This window comes from Entelurus aequoreus, linkage group LG03, assembly GCF_033978785.1.
Source record: "Entelurus aequoreus isolate RoL-2023_Sb linkage group LG03, RoL_Eaeq_v1.1, whole genome shotgun sequence".
In the NCBI taxonomy this organism is placed as follows: domain Eukaryota; kingdom Metazoa; phylum Chordata; class Actinopteri; order Syngnathiformes; family Syngnathidae; genus Entelurus; species Entelurus aequoreus.
In genome coordinates, this window is record NC_084733.1 from 82362699 (window position 1) to 82383872 (window position 21174).

The following is a 21174-nucleotide window of genomic DNA, read 5'->3' on the forward strand; positions in this document are numbered from 1 at the left end:
TTATGAAGATATGAAGTTATGAAGTCATGAAGATATGAAGTCATGAAGAATGAAGATATGAAGTTATGAAGTCATGAAGATATGAAGTCATGAATATTTGAAGATATGAAGTCATGAAGATATGAAGTTATGAAGTCATGAAGATATGAAGTCATGAAGATATCAAGTTATGAAGTCATGAAGATATCAAGTTATGAAGGTATAAAGGTATATGAAGTCATGAAGATATGAAGTCATGAAGATTTGAAGATATGAAGTCATGAAGATATCAAGTTATGAAGTCATGAAGATATCAAGTTATAGGTATATGAAGTCATGAAGATATGAAGTCATGAAGATATGAAGTTATGAAGTTATGAAATCATGAAGATATGAAGTCATGAAGAATGAAGATATGAAGTTATGAAGTCATGAAGATATGAAGTCATGAAGATATGAAGTTATGAAGTCATGAAGATATGAAGTCATGAAGATATTATGTCAGGAAGATATGAAGAATGAAGATATGAAGCTATGAAGTCATGAAGATATGAAGTCATGAAGTAATGAAATCATGAAGTAATGAAGTCATGAAGATATGAAGTCATGAAGATTTGAAGTTATGAAGTCATGAAGATATGAAGTCAGGAAGATTTGAAGTTATGAAGTCATGAAGATATGAAGTAATGAAAATTTGAAGATATGAAGTCATGAATATATGAAGTCATGAAGACTGAAGATATGAAGTCATGAAGATATCAAGTTATTAAGTTATAAAGGTATATGAAGTCATGAAGATATCAAGTTATGAAGATATGAAGTCACGAAGATATGAAGTTATGAAGTCATGAAAATTTGAAGATATGAAGTCATGAATATATGAAGTCATGAAGACTGAAGATATGAAGTCATGAAGTCATGAAGATATCAAGTTATGAAGTTATAAAGGTATATGAAGTCATGAAGATATGAAGTCATGAAGATATGAAGTTATGAAGTCATGAAGATTTTAAGTTATGAAGTCATGAAGATATGAAGTCAGGAAGATTTGAAGTCATGAAGTCATGAAGATATGAAGTCATGAAAATTAGAAGATATGAAGTCATGAATATATGAAGTCATGAAGACTGAAGATATGAAGTTATGAAGTCATGAATATATGAAGTCATGAAGACTGAAGATATGAAGTTATAAAGGTATATGAAGTCATGAAGATATCAAGTTATGAAGATATGAAGTCATGAAGATATGAAGTCATGAAATCATGAAGTTATGAAGACTGAAGATATGAAGTTATGAAGTCATGAAGATATCAAGTTATGAAGTTATAAAGGTATATGAAGTCATGAAGATATCAAGTTTTGAAGATATGAAGTCATGAAGATATGAAGTCATGAAATTATGAAGTCATGAAGTTATGAAGATATGAAGTCATGAAGAATGAAGATATGAAGTCATGAAGAATGAAGATATGGAGTTATGAAGTCATGAAGTTATGAAGATATGAAGTCATGAAGATATGAAGAATTAAGATATGAAGAATGAAGATATGAAGTCATGAAGAATGAAGATATGAAGATATGAAGTCATGAAGTTATGAAGATATGAAGTCATGAAGATATGAAGAATTAAGATATGAAGAATTATGATATGAAGAATTATGATATGAAGAATTAAGATATGAAGTCATGAAGATATAATGTCATGAAGTAATGAAGTCATGAAGTAATGAAGTCATGAAGATTTGAAGAATTAAGATATGAAGTTATGAAGTCATGAAGATATGAAGTCATGAAGTCATGAAGTAATGAAGTCATGAATATATGAAGTCATGAAGATTTGAAGAATTAAGATATGAAGAATTAAGATATGAAGTTATGAAGTCATGAAGATATGAAGTCATGAAGTTATGAAGATATGAAGTCATGAAGAATGAAGATATGAAGTCATGAAGAATGAAGATATGAAGATATGAAGTTATGAAGTCATGAAGTTATGAAGTCATGAAGATATGAAGAATTAAGATATGAAGAATAAAGATATGAAGTCATGAAGAATGAAGATATGAAGTCATGAAGTTATGAAGATATGAAGTCATGAAGATATGAAGAATTAAGATATGAAGAATGAAGATATGAAGTCATGAAGAATGAAGATATGAAGATATGAAGTCATGAAGTTATGAAGATATGAAGTCATGAAGATATGAAGAATTAAGATATGAAGAATGAAGATATGAAGTCATGAAGAATGAAGATATGAAGATATGAAGTCATGAAGTTATGAAGATATGAAGTCATGAAGATATGAAGAATTAAGATATGAAGAATTAAGATATGAAGAATTAAGATATGAAGTCATGAAGATATAATGTCATGAAGTAATGAAGTCATGAAGTAATGAAGTCAAGATTTGAAGAATTAAGATATGAAGTTATGAAGTCATGAAGATATGAAGTCATGAAGTAAGGAAGTCATGAAGATATGAAGTCATGAAGATTTGAAGAATTAAGATATGAAGAATTAAGATATGAAGTTATGAAGTCATGAAGATATGAAGTCATGAAGTTATGAAGATATGAAGTCATGAAGAATGAAGATATGAAGTCATGAAGAATGAAGATATGAAGATATGAAGATATGAAGATATGAAGTTATGAAGTCATGAAGTTATGAAGATATGAAGTCATGAAGATATGAAGAATTAAGATATGAAGAATGAAGATATGAAGTCATGAAGAATGAAGATATGAAGTCATGAAGTTATGAAGATATGAAGTCATGAAGATATGAAGAATTAAGATATGAAGAATTAAGATATGAAGTCATGAAGTAATGAAGTCATGAAGTAATGAAGTCATGAAGATTTGAAGAATTAAGATATGAAGTTATGAAGTCATGAAGATATGAAGTCATGAAGTCATGAAGATATGAAGTCATGAAGTCATGAAGATTTGAAGAATTAAGATATGAAGAATTAAGATATGAAGTTATGAAGTCATGAAGATATGAAGTCATGAAGTCATGAAGATATGAAGTCATGAAGATTTGAAGAATTAAGATATGAAGAATTAAGATATGAAGAATTAAGATATGAAGTTATGAAGTCATGAAGATATGAAGTCATGAAGTCATGAAGTCATGAAGATATGAAGTCATGAAGATTTGAAGAATTAAGATATGAAGAATTAAGTTATGAAGTTATGAAGTCATGAAGATATGAAGTTATGAAGTCATGAAGATATGAAGTCATGAAGATTTGAAGAATTAAGATATGAAGAATTAAGTTATGAAGTTATGAAGTCATGAAGATATGAAGTTATGAAGTCATGAAGATATGAAGTTATGAAGCCATGAAGTCATGAAGCCATGAAGCCATGAAGATGTGTGCAGTCACCTCCTGACGCAGGCCTCCATCATGTCGCTGGCCATCAGCTTGAGCCGCTGCTCCAGATGTTGAGCAAACTGCTCCTCGGGCCAGTGCAGGTCCACCACGAACATCTGCAGAGCGTTCAGCTTCCAGAACAGGTCGTCCGACGTGGCCGAGCCGTTGCTGCCATGGCGACCGTTTGCGACAACAAAGTGTCACCTTCAATCACACTTGTACTTGCACATCATACTTCCTGTCATGTGGCGTCTTTGAAGACATCAATCACACGTGTGCTATTTCACGCTCCAAACCCAACACAATGATGTCCACTACTAGTATTCATGTTGCAACACAACAACATACATACATATTATTATTATTATTATTACATCTACTTCTGATTTTTTAGACTAACTCAACCATCAGCACATCAAAACTCATCATGAAGTACATCTTCTGATGATATGTAAGTATAGTATGATTTATGTAAGTACAGTATGATTTACAGTATGTAAGTACAGTATGTGTTTGTGTGTAAATAAGTATTATATAAGTGGAGTATGATTGATGTTTATGTAAGTACAGTATACTTCACGTTTATGTACGTAGGACATATTCCATGTTTGGGTCTGACATACTGTACATGCAGCATTCCAAACAACATGCTCGGCCCGGTGGTGCGTTCAAGGAGCTGGGACGGATGGACGCAGGTGACATCACAGACACGTCACAGACTAGCAAGTGTGCATCGGGGAGGGGGGGGGAGGGGGTCTCACTCTGCCTTTAAAAGACGACCGCGTCAACAAGTGGCGCAGGAAATAAAACGCTTTGGCCCGAGTCCGCCGTGCAATTACACGCCGGCCCCTCAAGTCTAATTAGTGTGCTCTTGTCCCCTGGGGGCCCGGGGAGGGGGGGGGGGGGGGCTAATCGCTAAACAAGTGCCACTTTTGTTCTCCCCTCCTTGACGACTTCACGCTAGCGCTAAGCGGAGCGGAGCACTGCGCTCCATGTTAGGGACAGACAGACTCTAGATCATCCACCCAACTAACTCCCCTTGGGGTCCCAACATGGCGAACCCAACCACACGTTAGCTTGGGTAACCATAGCGACCAACGGAGGATCTCAGATTTTAACATCCTCAGGGGGCAAAAGTGTCTCATCTCGGAGAAGCTTTTGTCCTAAAGTCTCCACGTCCTAAAGTCTCAATGTTCTAAAATCTCGACGCCCTAAAGTCTCCATGTCCTAAAGTCTCCACGTCCTAAAGTCCCAATGTTCTAAAATCTCGACGCCCTAAAGTCTACACGTCCTAAAGTCTCCATGTTCTAAAGTCTCCACGTCCTAAAGTCTCAATGTTCTAAAATCTCGACGCCCTAAAGTCTCCATGTCCTAAAGTCTCCACATCCTAAAGTCTTAATGTTCTAAAGTCTCCACGTCCTTAAGTCTACACGTCCTAAAGTCTCCATGTCCTAAAGTCTCCACATCCTAAAGTCTCCACTTCCTAAAGTCTCCATGTTCTAAAGTCTCCATGTTCTAAAGTCTCGATGCCCTAAAGTCTCCAATTCCTAAAGTCTCCATGTTCTAAAGTCTCCATGTTCTAAAGTCTCCATGTTCTAAAGTCTCGATGTCCTAAAGTCTCCACGTCCTAAAACATCCATGTCCTAAAGTCTCCTTGTCCTAAAGTCTTCATGTCCTAAAGTCTCCATGTTCAAAAGTATCCACGTCCTAAAGTCTACATGTCCTAAAACCTTCATGTCCTAAAGTCTCCATGTCCTAAAACCTCCATGTCCTAATGGCTCCATGTCCTAAGTATTCATGTCCTAAAGTCTCCGTGTCCTAAAGTCTCCACGTCCTAAAGTCTCCACGTCCTAAAGTCTCCACGTCCTAAAGTCTCCATGTTCAAAAGTATCCACGTCCTAAAGTCTACATGTCCTAAAACCTTCATGTCCTAAAGTCTCCATGTCCTAAAACCTCCATGTCCTAATGGCTCCATGTCCTAAGTATTCATGTCCTAAAGTCTCCGTGTCCTAAAGTCTCCACGTCCTAAAGTCTCCACGTCCTAAAGTGTCCATGTCCTAAAGTCTCCACGTCCTAAAGTCTCCATGTCCTAAAACATCCATGTCCTAATGGCTCCATGTCCTAAAGTCTCCATGTCCTAAAGTCTTCCTGTTCTAATGTCTTCCTGTCCTTAAGTCTCCTTGTTCTAATGTCTCAATGTCCTAAAGTCTTCATGTCCTAAAGTCTCCATGTTCAGAAGAATCCACGTCCTAAAGTCTACATGTCCTAAAACCTTCATGTCCTAAAGTCTCCATGTCCTAAAACCTCCATGTCCTAAGTATTCATGTCCTAAAGTCTCCGAGTCCTAAAGTCTCCGTGTCCTAAAGTCTCCACGTCCTAAAGTCTTCATGTTCTATTGTCTCCATGTCCTAAAGTCTCCATGTCCTAAAGTCTCCATGTCCTAAAACATCCATGTCCTAATGGCTCCATGTCCTAAAGTCTCCATGTCCTAAAGTCTTCCTGTTCTAATGTCTTCCTGTCCTTAAGTCGCCTTGTTCTAATGTCTCCTTGTTCTAATGTCTCAATGTCCTAAAGTCTCCATGTCCTAAAGTCTCAATGTCCTAAAACCTCCATGTCCTAAGTATTCATGTCCTAAAGTCTCCGTGTCCTAAAGTCTCCACGTCCTAAAGTCTCCATGTCCTAAAGTCTTCATGTTCTATTGTCTCCATGTCCTAAAGTTTCCACGTCCTAAAGTCTCCATGTCCTAAAGTCTCCATGTCCTAAAGTCTCCATGTCCTAAAACATCCATGTCCTAATGGCTCCATGTCCTAAAGTCTCCATGTCCTAAAGTCTTCCTGTTCTAATGTCTTCCTGTCCTTAAGTCGCCTTGTTCTAATGTCTCCTTGTTCTAATGTCTCAATGTCCTAAAGTCTCCATGTCCTAAAGTCTCCATGTCTTAAACCTCCATGTTCTAAAGTCTCTATGCCATAAAGTCTGCATGCCATAAAGTCTCTGTGTCTTAGTCTCTGTATCTTAAAGTCTCCATGTCCTAAAGTCTCCATATTCTAATGTCTCCATGTTCTCAAGTCTCCAAAGTCTCCATGCCATAAAGTCTCCGTGTCTTAGTCTGTGTCTTAGTCTCTGTGTCCTAAAGTCTCAGTGTCCTAAAGTTGTCATGTCCTTAAGTCTTAATGTCCTAAAGTCTTTAATGTCCTAAAGTCTTAATGTTCTAAAGTCTCCATGTCCTAAAGTCTCCATATTCTAATGTCTCCATGTTCTCAAGTCTCCAAAGTCTCCATGCCATAAAGTCTCCGTGTCTTAGTCTGTGTCTTAGTCTCTGTGTCCTAAAGTCTCAGTGTCCTAAAGTTGTCATGTCCTTAAGTCTTAATGTCCTAAAGTCTTTAATGTCCTAAAGTCTTAATGTCCTAAAGTCTCCATGTCCTAAAGTCTCCATGTCCTAAAGTCTCCATGTCCTAATGGATTCATGTCCTAAAGTCTCCATGTCCTAAAGTCTCCATGTCCTAAAGTCTCCATGTCCTAAATTCTTCATGTCCTAAAGTCTTCATGTTCTAAAGTATTCATGTCCTAATGTCTTAAAGTCTTCACGTCCTAAAGTCTCCATGTCCTAAAGTCTTGTTAACACCAAGACATGAAGTGTACCTGAAGTGGACACGAGGACAGAACTTTTGTTTGGACCACCTGGGCAACGAATGTCAGCTAGTAACGACTCTCAAGCAGTGGAGATTTGTGGAGGTGTGTTTTAAGTCCACATATGTGTTACACATGTTCAACACCAGGGTTTGCGTGATGGACACTGACATGGACAGGATCATGGACAAAGTCAACGAGGGTCAGCACCAGGTTTTGCGTGTTGGACACTGACATGGACAGGATCGTGGACAAAGTCAACGAGGGTCAGTACCAGGGTTTGCGTGTTGGACACTGACATGGACAGGATCGTGGACAAAGTCAACGAGGGTCAGTACCAGGGTTTGCGTGTTGGACACTGACATGGACAGGATCGTGGACAAAGTCAACGAGGGTCAGTACCAGGTTTTGCGTGTTGGACACTGACATGGACAGGATCGTGGACAAAGTCAACGAGGGTCAGTACCAGGGTTTGCGTGTTGGACACTGACATGGACAGGATCATGGACAAAGTCAACGAGGGTCAGCACCAGGGTTTGCGTGTTGGACACTGACATGGACAGGATCATGGACAAAGTCAACGAGGGTCAGTACCAGGTTTTGCGTGTTGGACACTGACATGGACAGGATCATGGACAAAGTCAACGAGGGTCAGTACCAGGGTTTGCGTGATGGACACTGACATGGACAGGATCATGGACAAAGTCAACAAGGGTCAGTACAAGGGTTTGCGTGTTGGACACTGACATGGACAGGATCGTGGACAAAGTCAACGAGGGTCAGTACCAGGGTTTGCGTGTTGGACACTGACATGGACAGGATCGTGGACAAAGTCAACGAGGGTCAGCACCAGGGTTTGCGTGTTGGACACTGACATGGACAGGATCGTGGACAAAGTCAACGAGGGTCAGCACCAGGGTTTGCGTGTTGGACACTGACATGGACAGGATCATGGACAAAGTCAACGAGGGTCAGTACCAGGGTTTGCGTGTTGGACACTGACATGGACAGGATCATGGACAAAGTCAACGAGGGTCAGCACCAGGGTTTGCGTGTTGGACACTGACATGGACAGGATCATGGACAATGTCAACAAGGGTCAGTACCAGGGTTTGCGTGTTGGACACTGACATGGACAGGATCATGGACAATGTCAACAAGGGTCAGTACCAGGGTTTGCGTGTTGGACACTGACATGGACAGGATCATGGACAAAGTCAACGAGGGTCAGCACCAGGGTTTGCGTGTTGGACACTGACATGGACAGGATCATGGACAAAGTCAACGAGGGTCAGTACCAGGGTTTGCGTGTTGGACACTGACATGGACAGGATCATGGACAAAGTCAACGAGGGTCAGCACCAGGGTTTGCGTGTTGGACACTGACATGGACAGGATCATGGACAAAGTCAACGAGGGTCAGTACCAGGTTTTGCGTGTTGGACACTGACATGGACAGGATCATGGACAAAGTCAACGAGGGTCAGCACCAGGGTTTGCGTGTTGGACACTGACATGGACAGGATCATGGACAAAGTCAACAAGGGTCAGCACCAGGGTTTGCGTGTTGGACACTGACATGGACAGGATCATGGACAAAGTCAACGAGGGTCAGTACCAGGGTTTGCGTGTTGGACATTGACATGGACAGGATCATGGACAAAGTCAACGAGGGTCAGTACCAGGGTTTGCGTGTTGGACATTGACATGAACAGGATCGTGGACAAAGCGTGATGGACATTGACATGAACAGGATTATGGACAAAGTCAACGAGGGTCAGTACCAGGGTTTGTGTGTTGGACACTGACATGGACAGGATCATGGACAAAGTCAACGAGGGTCAGTACCAGGTTTTGCGTGATGGAAACTGACATGGACAGGATCATGGACAAAGTCAACGAGGGTCAGCACCAGGGTTTGCGTGTTGGACACTGACATGGACAGGATCATGGACAAAGTCAACGAGGGTCAGTACCAGGTTTTGTGTGATGGACATTGACATGGACAGGATCATGGACAAAGTCAACGAGGGTCAGTACCAGGTTTTGCGTGATGGACATTGACATGAACAGGATCGTGGACAAAGCGTGATGGACATTGACATGAACAGGATCGTGGACAAAGTCAACAAGGGTCAGTACCAGGTTTTGCGTGATGGACATTGACATGGACAGGATCATGGACAAAGTCAACAAGGGTCAGTACCGGGGTTTGCGTGTTGGACACTGACATGGACAGGATCATGGACAAAGTCAACGAGGGTCAGTACCAGGTTTTGTGTGATGGACATTGACATGGACAGGATCATGGACAAAGTCAACAAGGGTCAGTACCGGGGTTTGCGTGATGGAAACTGACATGGACAGGATCATGGACAAAGTCAACGAGGGTCAGCACCAGGGTTTGCGTGTTGGACACTGACATGGACAGGATCATGGACAAAGTCAACAAGGGTCAGCACCAGGTTTTGCGTGATGGACATTGACATGAACAGGATCATGGACAAAGTCAACGAGGGTCAGTACCAGGTTTTGCGTGATGGACATTGACATGGACAGGATCGTGGACAAAGTCAACAAGGGTCAGCACCAGGATTTTAGAGAGTCAACAAGATTTTGTCATCAAACACAGCGTAAACGGCAAGGATTTGGATGTGGATGAGACAAGGATGCAGTCATGGACAGGTTGGACAGCAGGGTCAAGGAATAACGTGTCCATGTGGACAGGAAGTGAGAGGACAAATGTCTTGGACTGATGTCCACTTTAAGCACAAACGTCAAGCCGGGAAGTTACGATAAACATGCAAAGAGACACAAGCGCAGCGGCAAGGTCTTCATGCTTACCTGAGCCCACCTAGACTTGAGAGACAGACTGGTCCTTTACGTCAGACCACTTTAATGTCAAAAAACAGACAAGCGCTGCTACAACTTAAAAAGACAAATTGTCTTATGTTGTCCTTGTAGTTTTTTGTTTTTTTTTTACGTCTAAGTTTATGACATGTCTATCATTGTTAACACCTTCTCTACACCATGGAGTCCCCCTGCCAGGTCCCATGCCCTAAAGTTTTCATGCCTCAAGGTCTTCGTCTTGAAGTCCTGAAGTATTGATGTCCTAAAGTCTCCATACCCTAAAGTATCCCTGTCCTAAAGTCTTCATGTCCTAAAGTATCCCTGTCCTAAAGTATCCATGTCCTAATGTCCCTAAAGTCTTCATTTATCTGAAGTCTTCATGTCCTAAAGTATTGATGTCCCAAAGTCTTCAATTCTCGGAAGTCTTCATGTCTCTGTGTCCTAAAGTCTTAATTTCTCTGAAAAAAGTATGTCTTAAAGTCTCCATGCCCTAAAGTCTTTATGCCCTAAAGTCTCCATGTTCTAAAGTCTCAATGCCCTAAAGTCTCTGTGCCCTAATGTCTTCATGTCCTAAAGTCTCCATGCCCTAAAGTCTTCATGTCCTGTCTCCATGTCCTGAAGTCTCCATGCCCTAAATTCTCCATGCCCTAAATTCTCCATGCCCTAAAGTCTCCATGCCCTAAAGTCTCCATGCCCTAAAGTCTCTATGTCCTAAAGCCTCCATGCTCTAGAGTCTTTAGGTTCTAAAGTCTCCATGCCTTAAAGTATTCATGCCCTAAAGTCTTCATGTCCTTAAGTCTTCATTTATCTGAAGTCTTCATGTCCTAAAGTATTGATGTCATCCTAAAGTACTGATGTCCTAAAGTCTTCATTTCTCAGAAGTCTTCATGTCCTAAAGTCTTAATTTCTCTGAAAACATTATGTCTTAAAGTCTCCATGTCCTAAACTCTCCATGTCCTGAAGTCTCCATGCCTTAAAGTCTCCATGCCCTAAAGTCTCCATGCCCTAACGTCTCCAAGTCCTAAAGTCTCCATGCTCTAGAGTCTTTATGTCCCAAAGTCTCCATGTTCTAAAGTCTCCATGTTCTAAAGTCTCCATGTTCTAAAGTCTCCATGCCCTAAAGTCTTCATGTCCTAAAGTCTCCATGCCCTAAAGTCTTCATGTCTCTGTGTCCTAAAGTCTTAATTTCTCTGAAAAAATCATGTATTAAAGTCTCCATATCTTAGTCTCCATGTCCTGAAGTCTCCATGTCCTAAAGTTTCATGCCCTAAAGTCTTCATGTCCTAAACTTTACATTTCTTAAAGTCTTCATGTCCTAAAATATCCATGCCCCAAAGTCTCCATGTCCTAAAGTCTCCATGTCCTAAACTTTCCATTTCCTAAAGTCTTCATGTACTAAAATCTCCATGGCCTTAAGTCTCCATGGCCTAAAGTAGTCATGTTCTAAACTTTACATTTCTTAGTCTTCATGTCCTAAAATCTCCATGTCCTAAACTCTCCATGTCTCGAAGTCTTCATGTCCTAAAGTCTCCATGTCCTGAAGTCTCCATGTCCTAAAGTCTCCATGTCCTAAAGTCTCCATGTCCTGAAGTCTCCATGTCCTGAAGTCTCCATGTCCTAAAGTTTCCATGCCCTAAAGTTTCCATGCCCTAAAGTCTTCATGTCCTAAACTTTACATTTCTTAAAGTCTTCATGTCCTAAAATATCCATGCCCCAAAGTCTCCATGTCCTAAACTTTCCATTTCCTAAAGTCTTCATGTACTAAAATCTCCATGGCCTTAAGTCTCCATGGACTAAAGTAGTCATGTTCTAAACTTTACATTTCTTAGTCTTCATGTCCTAAAATCTCCATGTCCTAAACTCTCCATGTCCCGAAGTCTTCATGTCCTAAAGTCTCCATGTCCTGAAGTCTCCATGTCCTGAAGTCTCCATGTCCTAAAGTCTCCATGTCCTAAAGTCTCCATGTCCTGAAGTCTCCATGTCCTGAAGTCTCCATGCCCTAAAGTTTCATGCCCTAAAGTCTTCATGTCCTAAACTTTACATTTCTTAAAGTCTTCATGTCCTAAAATATCCATGCCCCAAAGTCTCCATGTCCTAAAGTCTCCATGTCCTAAACTTTACATTTCTTAAAGTCTTCATGTACTAAAATCTCCATGGCCTTAAGTCTCCATGGCCTAAAGTAGTCATGTTCTAAACTTTACATTTCTTAGTCTTCATGTCCTAAAATCTCCATGTCCTAAACTCTCCATGTCCCGAAGTCTTCATGTCCTAAAGTCTCCATGTCCTGAAGTCTCCATGTCCTAAAGTCTCCATGTCCTAAAGTCTCCATGTCCTGAAGTCTCCATGTCCTGAAGTCTCCATGTCCTAAAGTCTCCATGTCCTGAAGTCTCCATGTCCTGAAGTCTCCATGTCCTAAAGTTTCCATGTCCTAAACTTTACATTTCTTAAAGTCTTCATGTCCTAAAATATCCATGCCCCAAAGTCTCCATGTCCTAAAGTCTCCATGTCCTAAACTTTCCATTTCCTAAAGTCTTCATGTACTAAACTCTCCATGGCCTTAAGTCTCCATGGCCTAAAGTAGTCATGTTCTAAACTTTACATTTCTTAGTCTTCATGTCCTAAAATCTCCATGCCCCAAAGTCTCCATGTCCTAAAGTCTCCATGTCCTAAAGTCTCCTTGTCCTAAACTTTCCATTTCCTAAAGTCTGCTTGTCCTAAAATCTCCATGCCCTAAATTCTCCATGTCCTAAACTTTCCATTTTGTAAAGTCTTCATGTCCTAAAGTCTCCATGTCCTAAACTTTCCATTTCCTAAAGTCTTCATGTACTAAAATCTCCACGGCCTAAAGTCTCAATGTCCTAAAGTCTCCATGTCCTAAACTTTCCATTTCCTAAAGTCTTCATGTACTAAAATCTCCATGGCCTAAAGTCTCCATGTCCTAAACTTTCCATTTCCTAAAGTCTTCATGTCCTAAACTCTCCATGTCCTAAACTTTCCATTTCCTAAAGTCTTCATGTCCTAAACTCTCCATGTCCTAAACTTTCCATTTCCTAAAGTCTCCATGTCCTAAACTTTCCATTTCCTAAAGTCTTCATGTCCTAAACTCTCCATGTCCTAAACTTTCCATTTCCTAAAGTCTTCATGTCCTAAACTCTCCATGTCCTAAACTTTCCATTTCCTAAAGTCTCCATGTCCTAAACTTTCCATTTCCTAAAGTCTTCATGTCCTAAACTCTCCATGTCCTAAACTCTCCATTTCCTAAACTCTCCATGTCCTAAACTTTCCATTTCCTAAAGTCTTCATGTACTAAAATCTCCACGGCCTAAAGTCTCAATGTCCTAAAGTCTCCATGTCCTAAACTTTCCATTTCCTAAAGTCTTCATGTCCTAAACTCTCCATGGCCTAAACTTTCCATTTCCTAAAGTCTTCATGGCCTAAAGTCTCCATGGCCTAAAGTCGTCATGTCTTAAAGTCTCCATGTCCTAAACTCTCCATGGCCTAAATTTTCCATTTCCTAAAGTCTTCATGGCCTAAAGTCTCCATGGCCTAAAGTCGTCATGTCTTAAAGTCTCCATGTCCTAAGGTCTCCATGTCCTAAGGTCTCCATGTCCTAAGGTCTCCATGTCCTAAAATCTCCATGCCCTAAAGTCTGCATGTCCTAAAACCTTCATGTCCCAAAGTCTCCATGTTTGTTCAATGAGGTTAAAAAGACAAGTTGTCCTCCTAGTTCTTTAAGGTCTAGCTTGACGCCATAGTTATCATCCAAGATGGACTCCCCGCCAGGTGGGTGAGGTAAGACGTCCTTGGGCAGACGAGCATGCGGGGGACGGCGAGGACAGCGCGGCGTACGTACGTGTGGTCACGCGGCGCTCCCATCCAGGCCGGTGGCGAGAAGCTGGGCATGGACGGAAGGGACAGGGGGAGGCTGGGGACTTTGAGGAGGGGGACGCCGGCGAGGTTGTTAGTGAGAGACCTGCATGCGGGTCACAGAGGGAAGAGGACAGAGGAGGCACAGTGGTGACATGGCGGCCACTCAGGATGAAAGGCGGAAAAGTCAGCGGCGGCGTGTTGATTGTGTGTTTTTGTGTCCGAGACAATGTCCCCGCATGTAGTGTGTCCTTGTCCTCGTCCTCATGTGTGTTCACATGCCTCACACTAAATGACTGCTGAAAACCATCAGTCACACCGAGAAGACGTCATTGACTCATCATTGATCCACCATTGATCCGTCGTCACCTTCCTCGCGTGCGGCCATCTCCATGACGACCGAGTCTGCAACAATAACGTCGCATTCGCACCGAGAAGGACGCTAAGGACATGAGGCAACACCGCAAAAATACCCAAGCTGGCACCCACCTTGTGGTGTGACGCAAAAGCCCTGCGGTGTGTGTGTGTGTATGTGCGTGTGTTACGGACAGCAAAGCCCTGTCTTGTCTGTTATTTCACTTGACCTTTTTCTGTGTTGATTGAGCTGTGCTGAAGCAGCAAAAAAGGGCATTAAGTTAAATGAAGAGTTTCTGTCTCTGATAGTTGATATAATAATGTAAGTGCATCATAAAGCCTACATGAATAGTCTCTCCTATTGCTATTGTACTATTTTTTCAGCTATATTTACATTTATCATTGGTAATGGAGCAGCCTAGTTTTGAATGGCAGGGTCCCTGCTATCATAAAAATATAACATTTACATAATATAAGTCAACCACAGGCTTCCCAAATGCTGTAATAAATTAAGCATGATGAGTTGACTTGAAACTGTTAAATGTTGCACTTTTTATGTGTAGAAGAAAAGTTTTGTAATTTTGTTTAATCTGAGCAACAACTTGAGGCAGTTTGATGTTGATTAACGTGGGCAGAATTATTATAGTGTTCCCAATGTTAAAAGGATAAAGCCATTGTTTAAAAATTTGGTAAATAAATAACAAAAAAATGTATATTTTGTTGTTTTCTTACTGTAGCAAAAATGAACCAAACCATGACCTCTGTGTACCGAACCGAAAATGTTGTGTACCGTTACACCCCTACTGTTTAGTGAAAGTTATCAAGTAACTTTAGTTAAATGTGCACACCGAAGCAAGACTGGGTTTTCAGCTTTCTCTTCAAAGAGTTAGCATATCAGCTAGCATGTAGCATCACACGCAACAACGCCACCCAACCCCAATGTCTATTAGCAGGAAATTGAGGCTAATTTTGCAAAAATTGATTTAACGCTATGAAAAACGTTTTTATGGTAAAAACTAGCAACATTCTACAGTGTAAAAATTTTTTTTTACGGTACAAAAACCTATTTTACAGAATACGAAACAATTATTTTATGGTATTAAATTTTTTTTGAAAAAAGCAACACATTTTGTGGAATAAATTAACAAATTGTACTGTAAAGAAACTATTTTACGGCATCAGAAATTTTTTTACAGTAAAAAAAAATTACACGGGGAAAATAAAGGATTTTACAGTGTAAAAAACTATTCATGCTGTCAGCTCAGTCGCGTTTTTTTTACATGTGTATTATTGGCGAAATTCATAAATGTTGCATAACAAATTACACTGTAAAAAAACAATTTTTACGGAATAGAAAATTATTTTATAGTAAAAATGTAAACAATTACACGGTATAAAAAATGTTATCTACGACATGAAAAAACGATTTTAATGATAAAACATTTTTTACGGTAAAAAAAAAAAAGACACCTCAGTCGCTAAAAAATATTGTAAAATCTATGGTGGTTCTTACATGAGTATTGGTGGCAAATTTAGCTAATTCTGCATATCAAATGAAGAAATCACACTGTAAAAAAAAATCGATTCTACGGTGTAAAAAAATATTTTACTATAAAAACAGAACAATTTTCCATCCATTCATCCATTTTCTACCGCTTTTTACAGTATAAAAATAATTTTACAGTTTAAAAAATATTTGACAGTATACAAAACAATTATTTTATGGTATTAAAAACCTCAAATTTTTCGATAAAAAAGCGGAACATTTTGCATAACAGATGAACAAATTACACTGAAAATAACGATTTTATGGAATAGAAAACTATTTTATGGTAAAAAACAAAAAACTAAACAATTACAGTTATAAAAACAATCACACGGTATAACATTTTCATCTAAGACATAAAAAAAAATGTTAATGATAAAAAAATTTTACGGTAAAAAAAAAAAAGACAGCTCAAATCTATGGTGGTTTTTACATGAGTATTGGTGGCAAATTTAGCTAATTCTGCATAAGAATTGAACAAATCACACTGTAAAAAAAATCGATTCTATGGTGTAAAAAAATATTTTACTATAAAAACAAAACAATTTTACAGTATAAAAATAATTTTACAGTATAAAAAATATTTTACAATATACAAAACAATTATTTTGTGGTATTAAAAACCTCAAAAAAAGCTGGACATTTTGCATAACAGATGAACAAATTACACTGAAAATAATGATTTTATGGAAAAGAAAACGATTTTATGGTAAAAAACTAAACAATTACGGTTATGAAAACAATTTGACGGTATAAAAAAGTTCTCTATAACATAAAAAAACGATTTTCATATTAAGGCAATTTTCTATGTAAAAAAATACAGCTCAGTCGCTAAAAAATACTGTAAAATATATTGTGGTTTTCACATGAGTATCGGTGGCAAATTTTGCACAACAAATGAACAAATCACAATGTAAAAAAAATAAAAAATAGATTTTACTATGAAAAACAAAACAATTTTACAGTATAAAATATTATTTACGGTATACAAAACAATTATTTTATGGTATTAAAAAAGCAAGTTTTCGGTGGAAAAAAAAGCGGAATATTTTGCATAATGGATGAACAAATTTCACTGTAAAAAATATTTTCAGTGCAGAAAATTATATTACGGTGAAAAAACAAAACAATTTAATGGTACAAAAAACACTACAAAAAAAACTAATTAAAAATAGTGAAAAAACTGACCGCTTAGTCACCAAAACTTTACAGTAAAATCTACACTTTTTTTTTTTACATTTTAATAGTGAATTTTGCTAATTTTGCATAACAAATGAACAAATGACACTGTAAAAGAAAAACATTTTATGGTATCATTTTATCATATTAGACCAAACAATTTTGGGAGAGAAAAAAAGTGGCAGATTTTGCATAACAAATTACACTGTAAAAAATATATATTTTATGGTATCAACACAAAAAACGATTTTCCAGTACAAAAAACTATTTTATGGTAACCTGACAGCTCATGTAGCAAAACTTTACGGTAAAATCTATGGTGTTTATTACTTGCAACTTTTGCATAACAAATGAACAAATTACACTGTAAAAAAACAAAATGATTTCACGGTGTAAAAAAAGATTTTACTATAAAAACAAAACGATTTTACAGTATCCAAAATTATTTTATGGTATTAAAAAAACTAAAATTTTTCGATAAAAAAAGCTGAACATTTTGCATAACAGATGAACAAATTTCACTGTAAAAACGATTTTACGGAATAGAAAACGATCTCATGGGAAAAAACTAAAAACTAAACAATTACGGTATAAAAACAATTTGACGGCACAGAAAAGTTCTCTAGGACATAAAAAAGCGATTTTAATATTAAAACAATTTTTACAGTGCAAAAAAATGACAGCTCAGCTAAAAATTACTGTAAAATCTATGGTGGTTTTTACTTTAGTATTGGTGGCACAACAAATGAACAAATCACACTTTAAAAAAGTATTTTACAATAAAAACAACATTTTACAGTATGAAAATTATTTTATAATATAAAAAATATTTTACGGTGTACAAAACAATTTTATAACATTTTTGCATAACACATGAACAAATTACATTGTAAAAAATATTTTTCGGTATAGAAAATGATTTAATGGTACAAAAAAATAAATAATTTATAGTAAAATGCAGCACAAAAAATGTTTTTATGATGAAAAAACTGACAGCTTAGTGACCAAAATTTACAGTATTTTTTAACATTTTAATGTTGAATTTAGCAAATTTTAGCTTAGTCGCTAAAAATTACTGTAAAATCTATAGTGGTTTTTACATGAGTATTGATGCCACATTTTTGCTAATTTTGCACAACAAATGAACAAATTACACTGTAAAAAAAACAAAACATTTTATGGTATAAAAAAACAATTATTTTATGGTTACATTTTATGGTAAAACTTGGGGAGAGAAAAAAGGGCAAATTTTGTGTGACAAATTACACTGTTAAAAATTATATCTTTTATGGTATCAAAACAGTTTTATGACACAAAAAACGATTTTCCTGTACAAAAACAATTTTATGGTTAAAAAAAACCTGACAGCTCCTTCGGCAAAACTTTACAACTGCGGTTTTTGCATGGTATTACTGTCAATCGAAAAATTATACTACTGTTATTTCTACGGTAAAATTGTGGCGACTGATTTTTATTAATTTTTTTACAGTGTAGCGATTGTGTTCGGGTGTTGGTATTTGTAGAGCAACTCCATTACCCAGAAGTCTTAGCGTGTTTTGTCTTGATGGTTCATATCTAAAGACCGAGTCTCAGGTATCAAGGTGCAAGGATCGCCGACTAGACGGGCAGGGGGAGGATTCTTACTTGACCGACTGCCAGGTCTCGTGCTCGAAGCCTCGATGGACGGACTGCGCGATGGACGACTCCATCAGGTCGATGTAGCGCACCACCAGGGGGACAAACAGCTCCTGCAGGTGTTTGTGGAAGGGCCCGTTGCACAGGTGGGCTGTAGGGCGGGCGGAGCCAATGGGAGAACATGAAAACCAAGACAGAACACGTTCTATTGTTTAGTCATCAAATCAGGCCCGTCTAGTTTGCTGGCTCATTAATACAAGTAAGATATGGTTAACTAATGAATTAATACTATAGCTTTTCACAAAAATAAATAAGTACATTGATAAAAGTAGCTTCATTAAAATAAATGATTTGATCAAAACAACTTTTCTTGAAAATAAAATAAATAATAAAAGTAACCTAATAAAAATAAATTCATAAAAATAAATAATTACAAATATTAAAAGTAACTTTCATAACAATTAATTAATAATTAATAACATAATTTTCATAAAATGAATAATTAAATAAAAGTAGCTTTTTATAAAAATAAATAAATAAATGTAACTTCATAAAAATAAATTAATGGAATATTAAAGGCCTACTGAAATGAATTTTTTTTATTTAAACGGGGATAGCAGATCTATTCTATGTGTCATACTTGATCATTTCGCGATATTGCCATATTTTTGCTGAAAGGATTTAGTATAGAACAACGACGATAAAGATTGCAACTTTTGGTATCTGATTAAAAAAAGGCTTGCCCCTACCGGAAGTAGCGTGACGTAGTCAGTTGAACATATACGCAAAGTTCCCTATTGTTTACAATGATGGCCGCATGAAGTGAGAGAGATTCGGACCGAGAAAGCGACAATTTCCCCATTAATTTGAGCGAGGATGAAAGATTTGTGGATGAGTAAAGTGCAAGTGAAGGACTAGTGGGGAGTTGAAGCTATTCAGATAGGGAAGATGCTGTGAGAGCCGGGGGTGACCTGATATTCAGCTGGGAATGACTACAACAGTAAATAAACACAAGACATATATATACTCTATTAGCCACAACACAACCAGGCTTATATTTAATATGCCACAAATTAATCCTGCATAAAAACACCTGCGTGTTTGTTATGCTAGCTTCTAGCTCCTATGCTAGCTCCTAGCTCCATAGAACACGCCAATACAATTCAAACACCTGATCAACACACACAATCACTCAGCCCAAAAGACCGTTCACCTAACCCAAGGTTCATAAAGCTTATATATTTTAAAAAAGTTACGTACATATGCAAAAAAAAGTTGCGCACATACGGTCAAGCGATCAAATGTTTAGAAGCCAAAGCTGCATACTCACAGTAGCACGTCTGCGTCTTTGTCATCCAAATCAAAGTAATCCTGGTAAGAGTCTGTGTTGTCCCAGTTCTCTACAGGCGTCTGTGTATCGAAGTCAAAAGTCCTCCTGGTTAGAGTCTCTGTTATCCGAGTTCTTCCATCTTGACTGCATCTTTCGGGAATGTAAACAAAGAAGCGCCGGCTGTGTACTGTTGTGGCTGACTACGTTCGAAAAACACGTCCATTTCGCACCGACAACTTTCTTCTTTGCTTGCTCAGCTTCCTTCTCCATAATGCAATGAACATGATTGCAACAGATTCACGAACACAGATGTCCAGAATACTGTGGAATTATGATATGAAAACAGAGCTTTTTCGTATTGGCTTCAATGTGGAAGGCATACCCGTGTTCCCCGGGCTACGTCACGCGCATACGTCATCCTCAGAGGCGTTTCGAACCGGAAGTTTAGCGGCAAATTTAAAATGTCACTTTATAAGTTAACCCGGCCGTATTGGCATGTGTTATAATGTTAAGATTTCATCATTGATATATAAACTATCAGACTGCGTGGTCGGTAGTAGTGGGTTTCAGTAGGCCTTTAATCAAGGCAACTTTTCATAAAATTAAATGAATCAATAAAAGGTACTTAATTTAAAAAAAAAAACTATTTATAAACATAGTTTAATTTTAAAAAGTAACTTAAAAAAATCAATTAATCAAAGCAACTTCATTAAAAAAAACTGCTCATGAAAACAAATAAAAGTAACTTTAAAAAAAAAAAATTATGGATTAATTAATCAAGGTAACTTTTCATAAAAATAAATAAACTAATGAAAATCACTTCATAAAAATAAGTATATTCAAAATAACTGTTAATAAAAATAAATGAATGGAAATGGAAAAGCGGGAATTTGTTACACAATTCAGTCAATTCACTTGCATTATTTGACATTACGTGGGCGGTTTGGACTGTTGTAATCATTTTCAAGAAGCCAAGCAGCTGTATGTGTGTCTTGTATCTACTGTATATGTCGTTAACTATATTACCTGTCACCTTTAAACTCCTTGTGCAGGTCTGAATGTTTATTTAGATGTTTACCTAAACGTGAAGCAACGGTGGTGATGCTGCATTGACACATTTGGCGAGGCCCGTTTTGAAGCTTTAGTATTTTTTAGTATTATTATTTAGTATTTTAGCCTAACGTTAGCTAGCGTGGCTAGCCGGCTAACATTACAAACTAACGTTCCAAACTAACGTGTCATATATTCTATAACTTATCCAGATATTGTGCAATTTTTCTGTGGCCCTACATTTTAGGTGTTGAAACGCAAAATTAGATGAAAAGTTAGCATAGAATGTTAGCATGCTAATATAAGAAATGGTGGCATACTTCCAAGATGGCATCAAGTATCAAAAAACCCTTAATTTTTAGGTTAAAACATA

The 21174-nt window shown here is 37.7% G+C and overlaps 1 protein-coding gene across 5 annotated transcripts in view; it reads right to left on the reverse strand.

Annotated features, from left to right (window-relative positions):
- The window catches only part of LOC133646968 (calcium-dependent secretion activator 2-like), a 133510-nt gene that overhangs the window by 48856 nt on the left and 63480 nt on the right, over positions 1-21174 (reverse strand). For 4 of the 5 annotated variants that reach the window (XM_062042955.1, XM_062042953.1, XM_062042954.1 and 1 more), the window contains exons 8-10: positions 18431-18572; positions 13694-13813; positions 3376-3531 (exon numbers count right to left, since the gene is read on the reverse strand). In XM_062042955.1, coding sequence (XP_061898939.1) covers positions 3376-3531; positions 13694-13813; positions 18431-18572 — 418 coding nt within the window. The remainder of the gene's footprint in view (positions 1-3375; positions 3532-13693; positions 13814-18430; positions 18573-21174) is intronic. The other variant, XM_062042956.1, reaches the window with a different exon arrangement.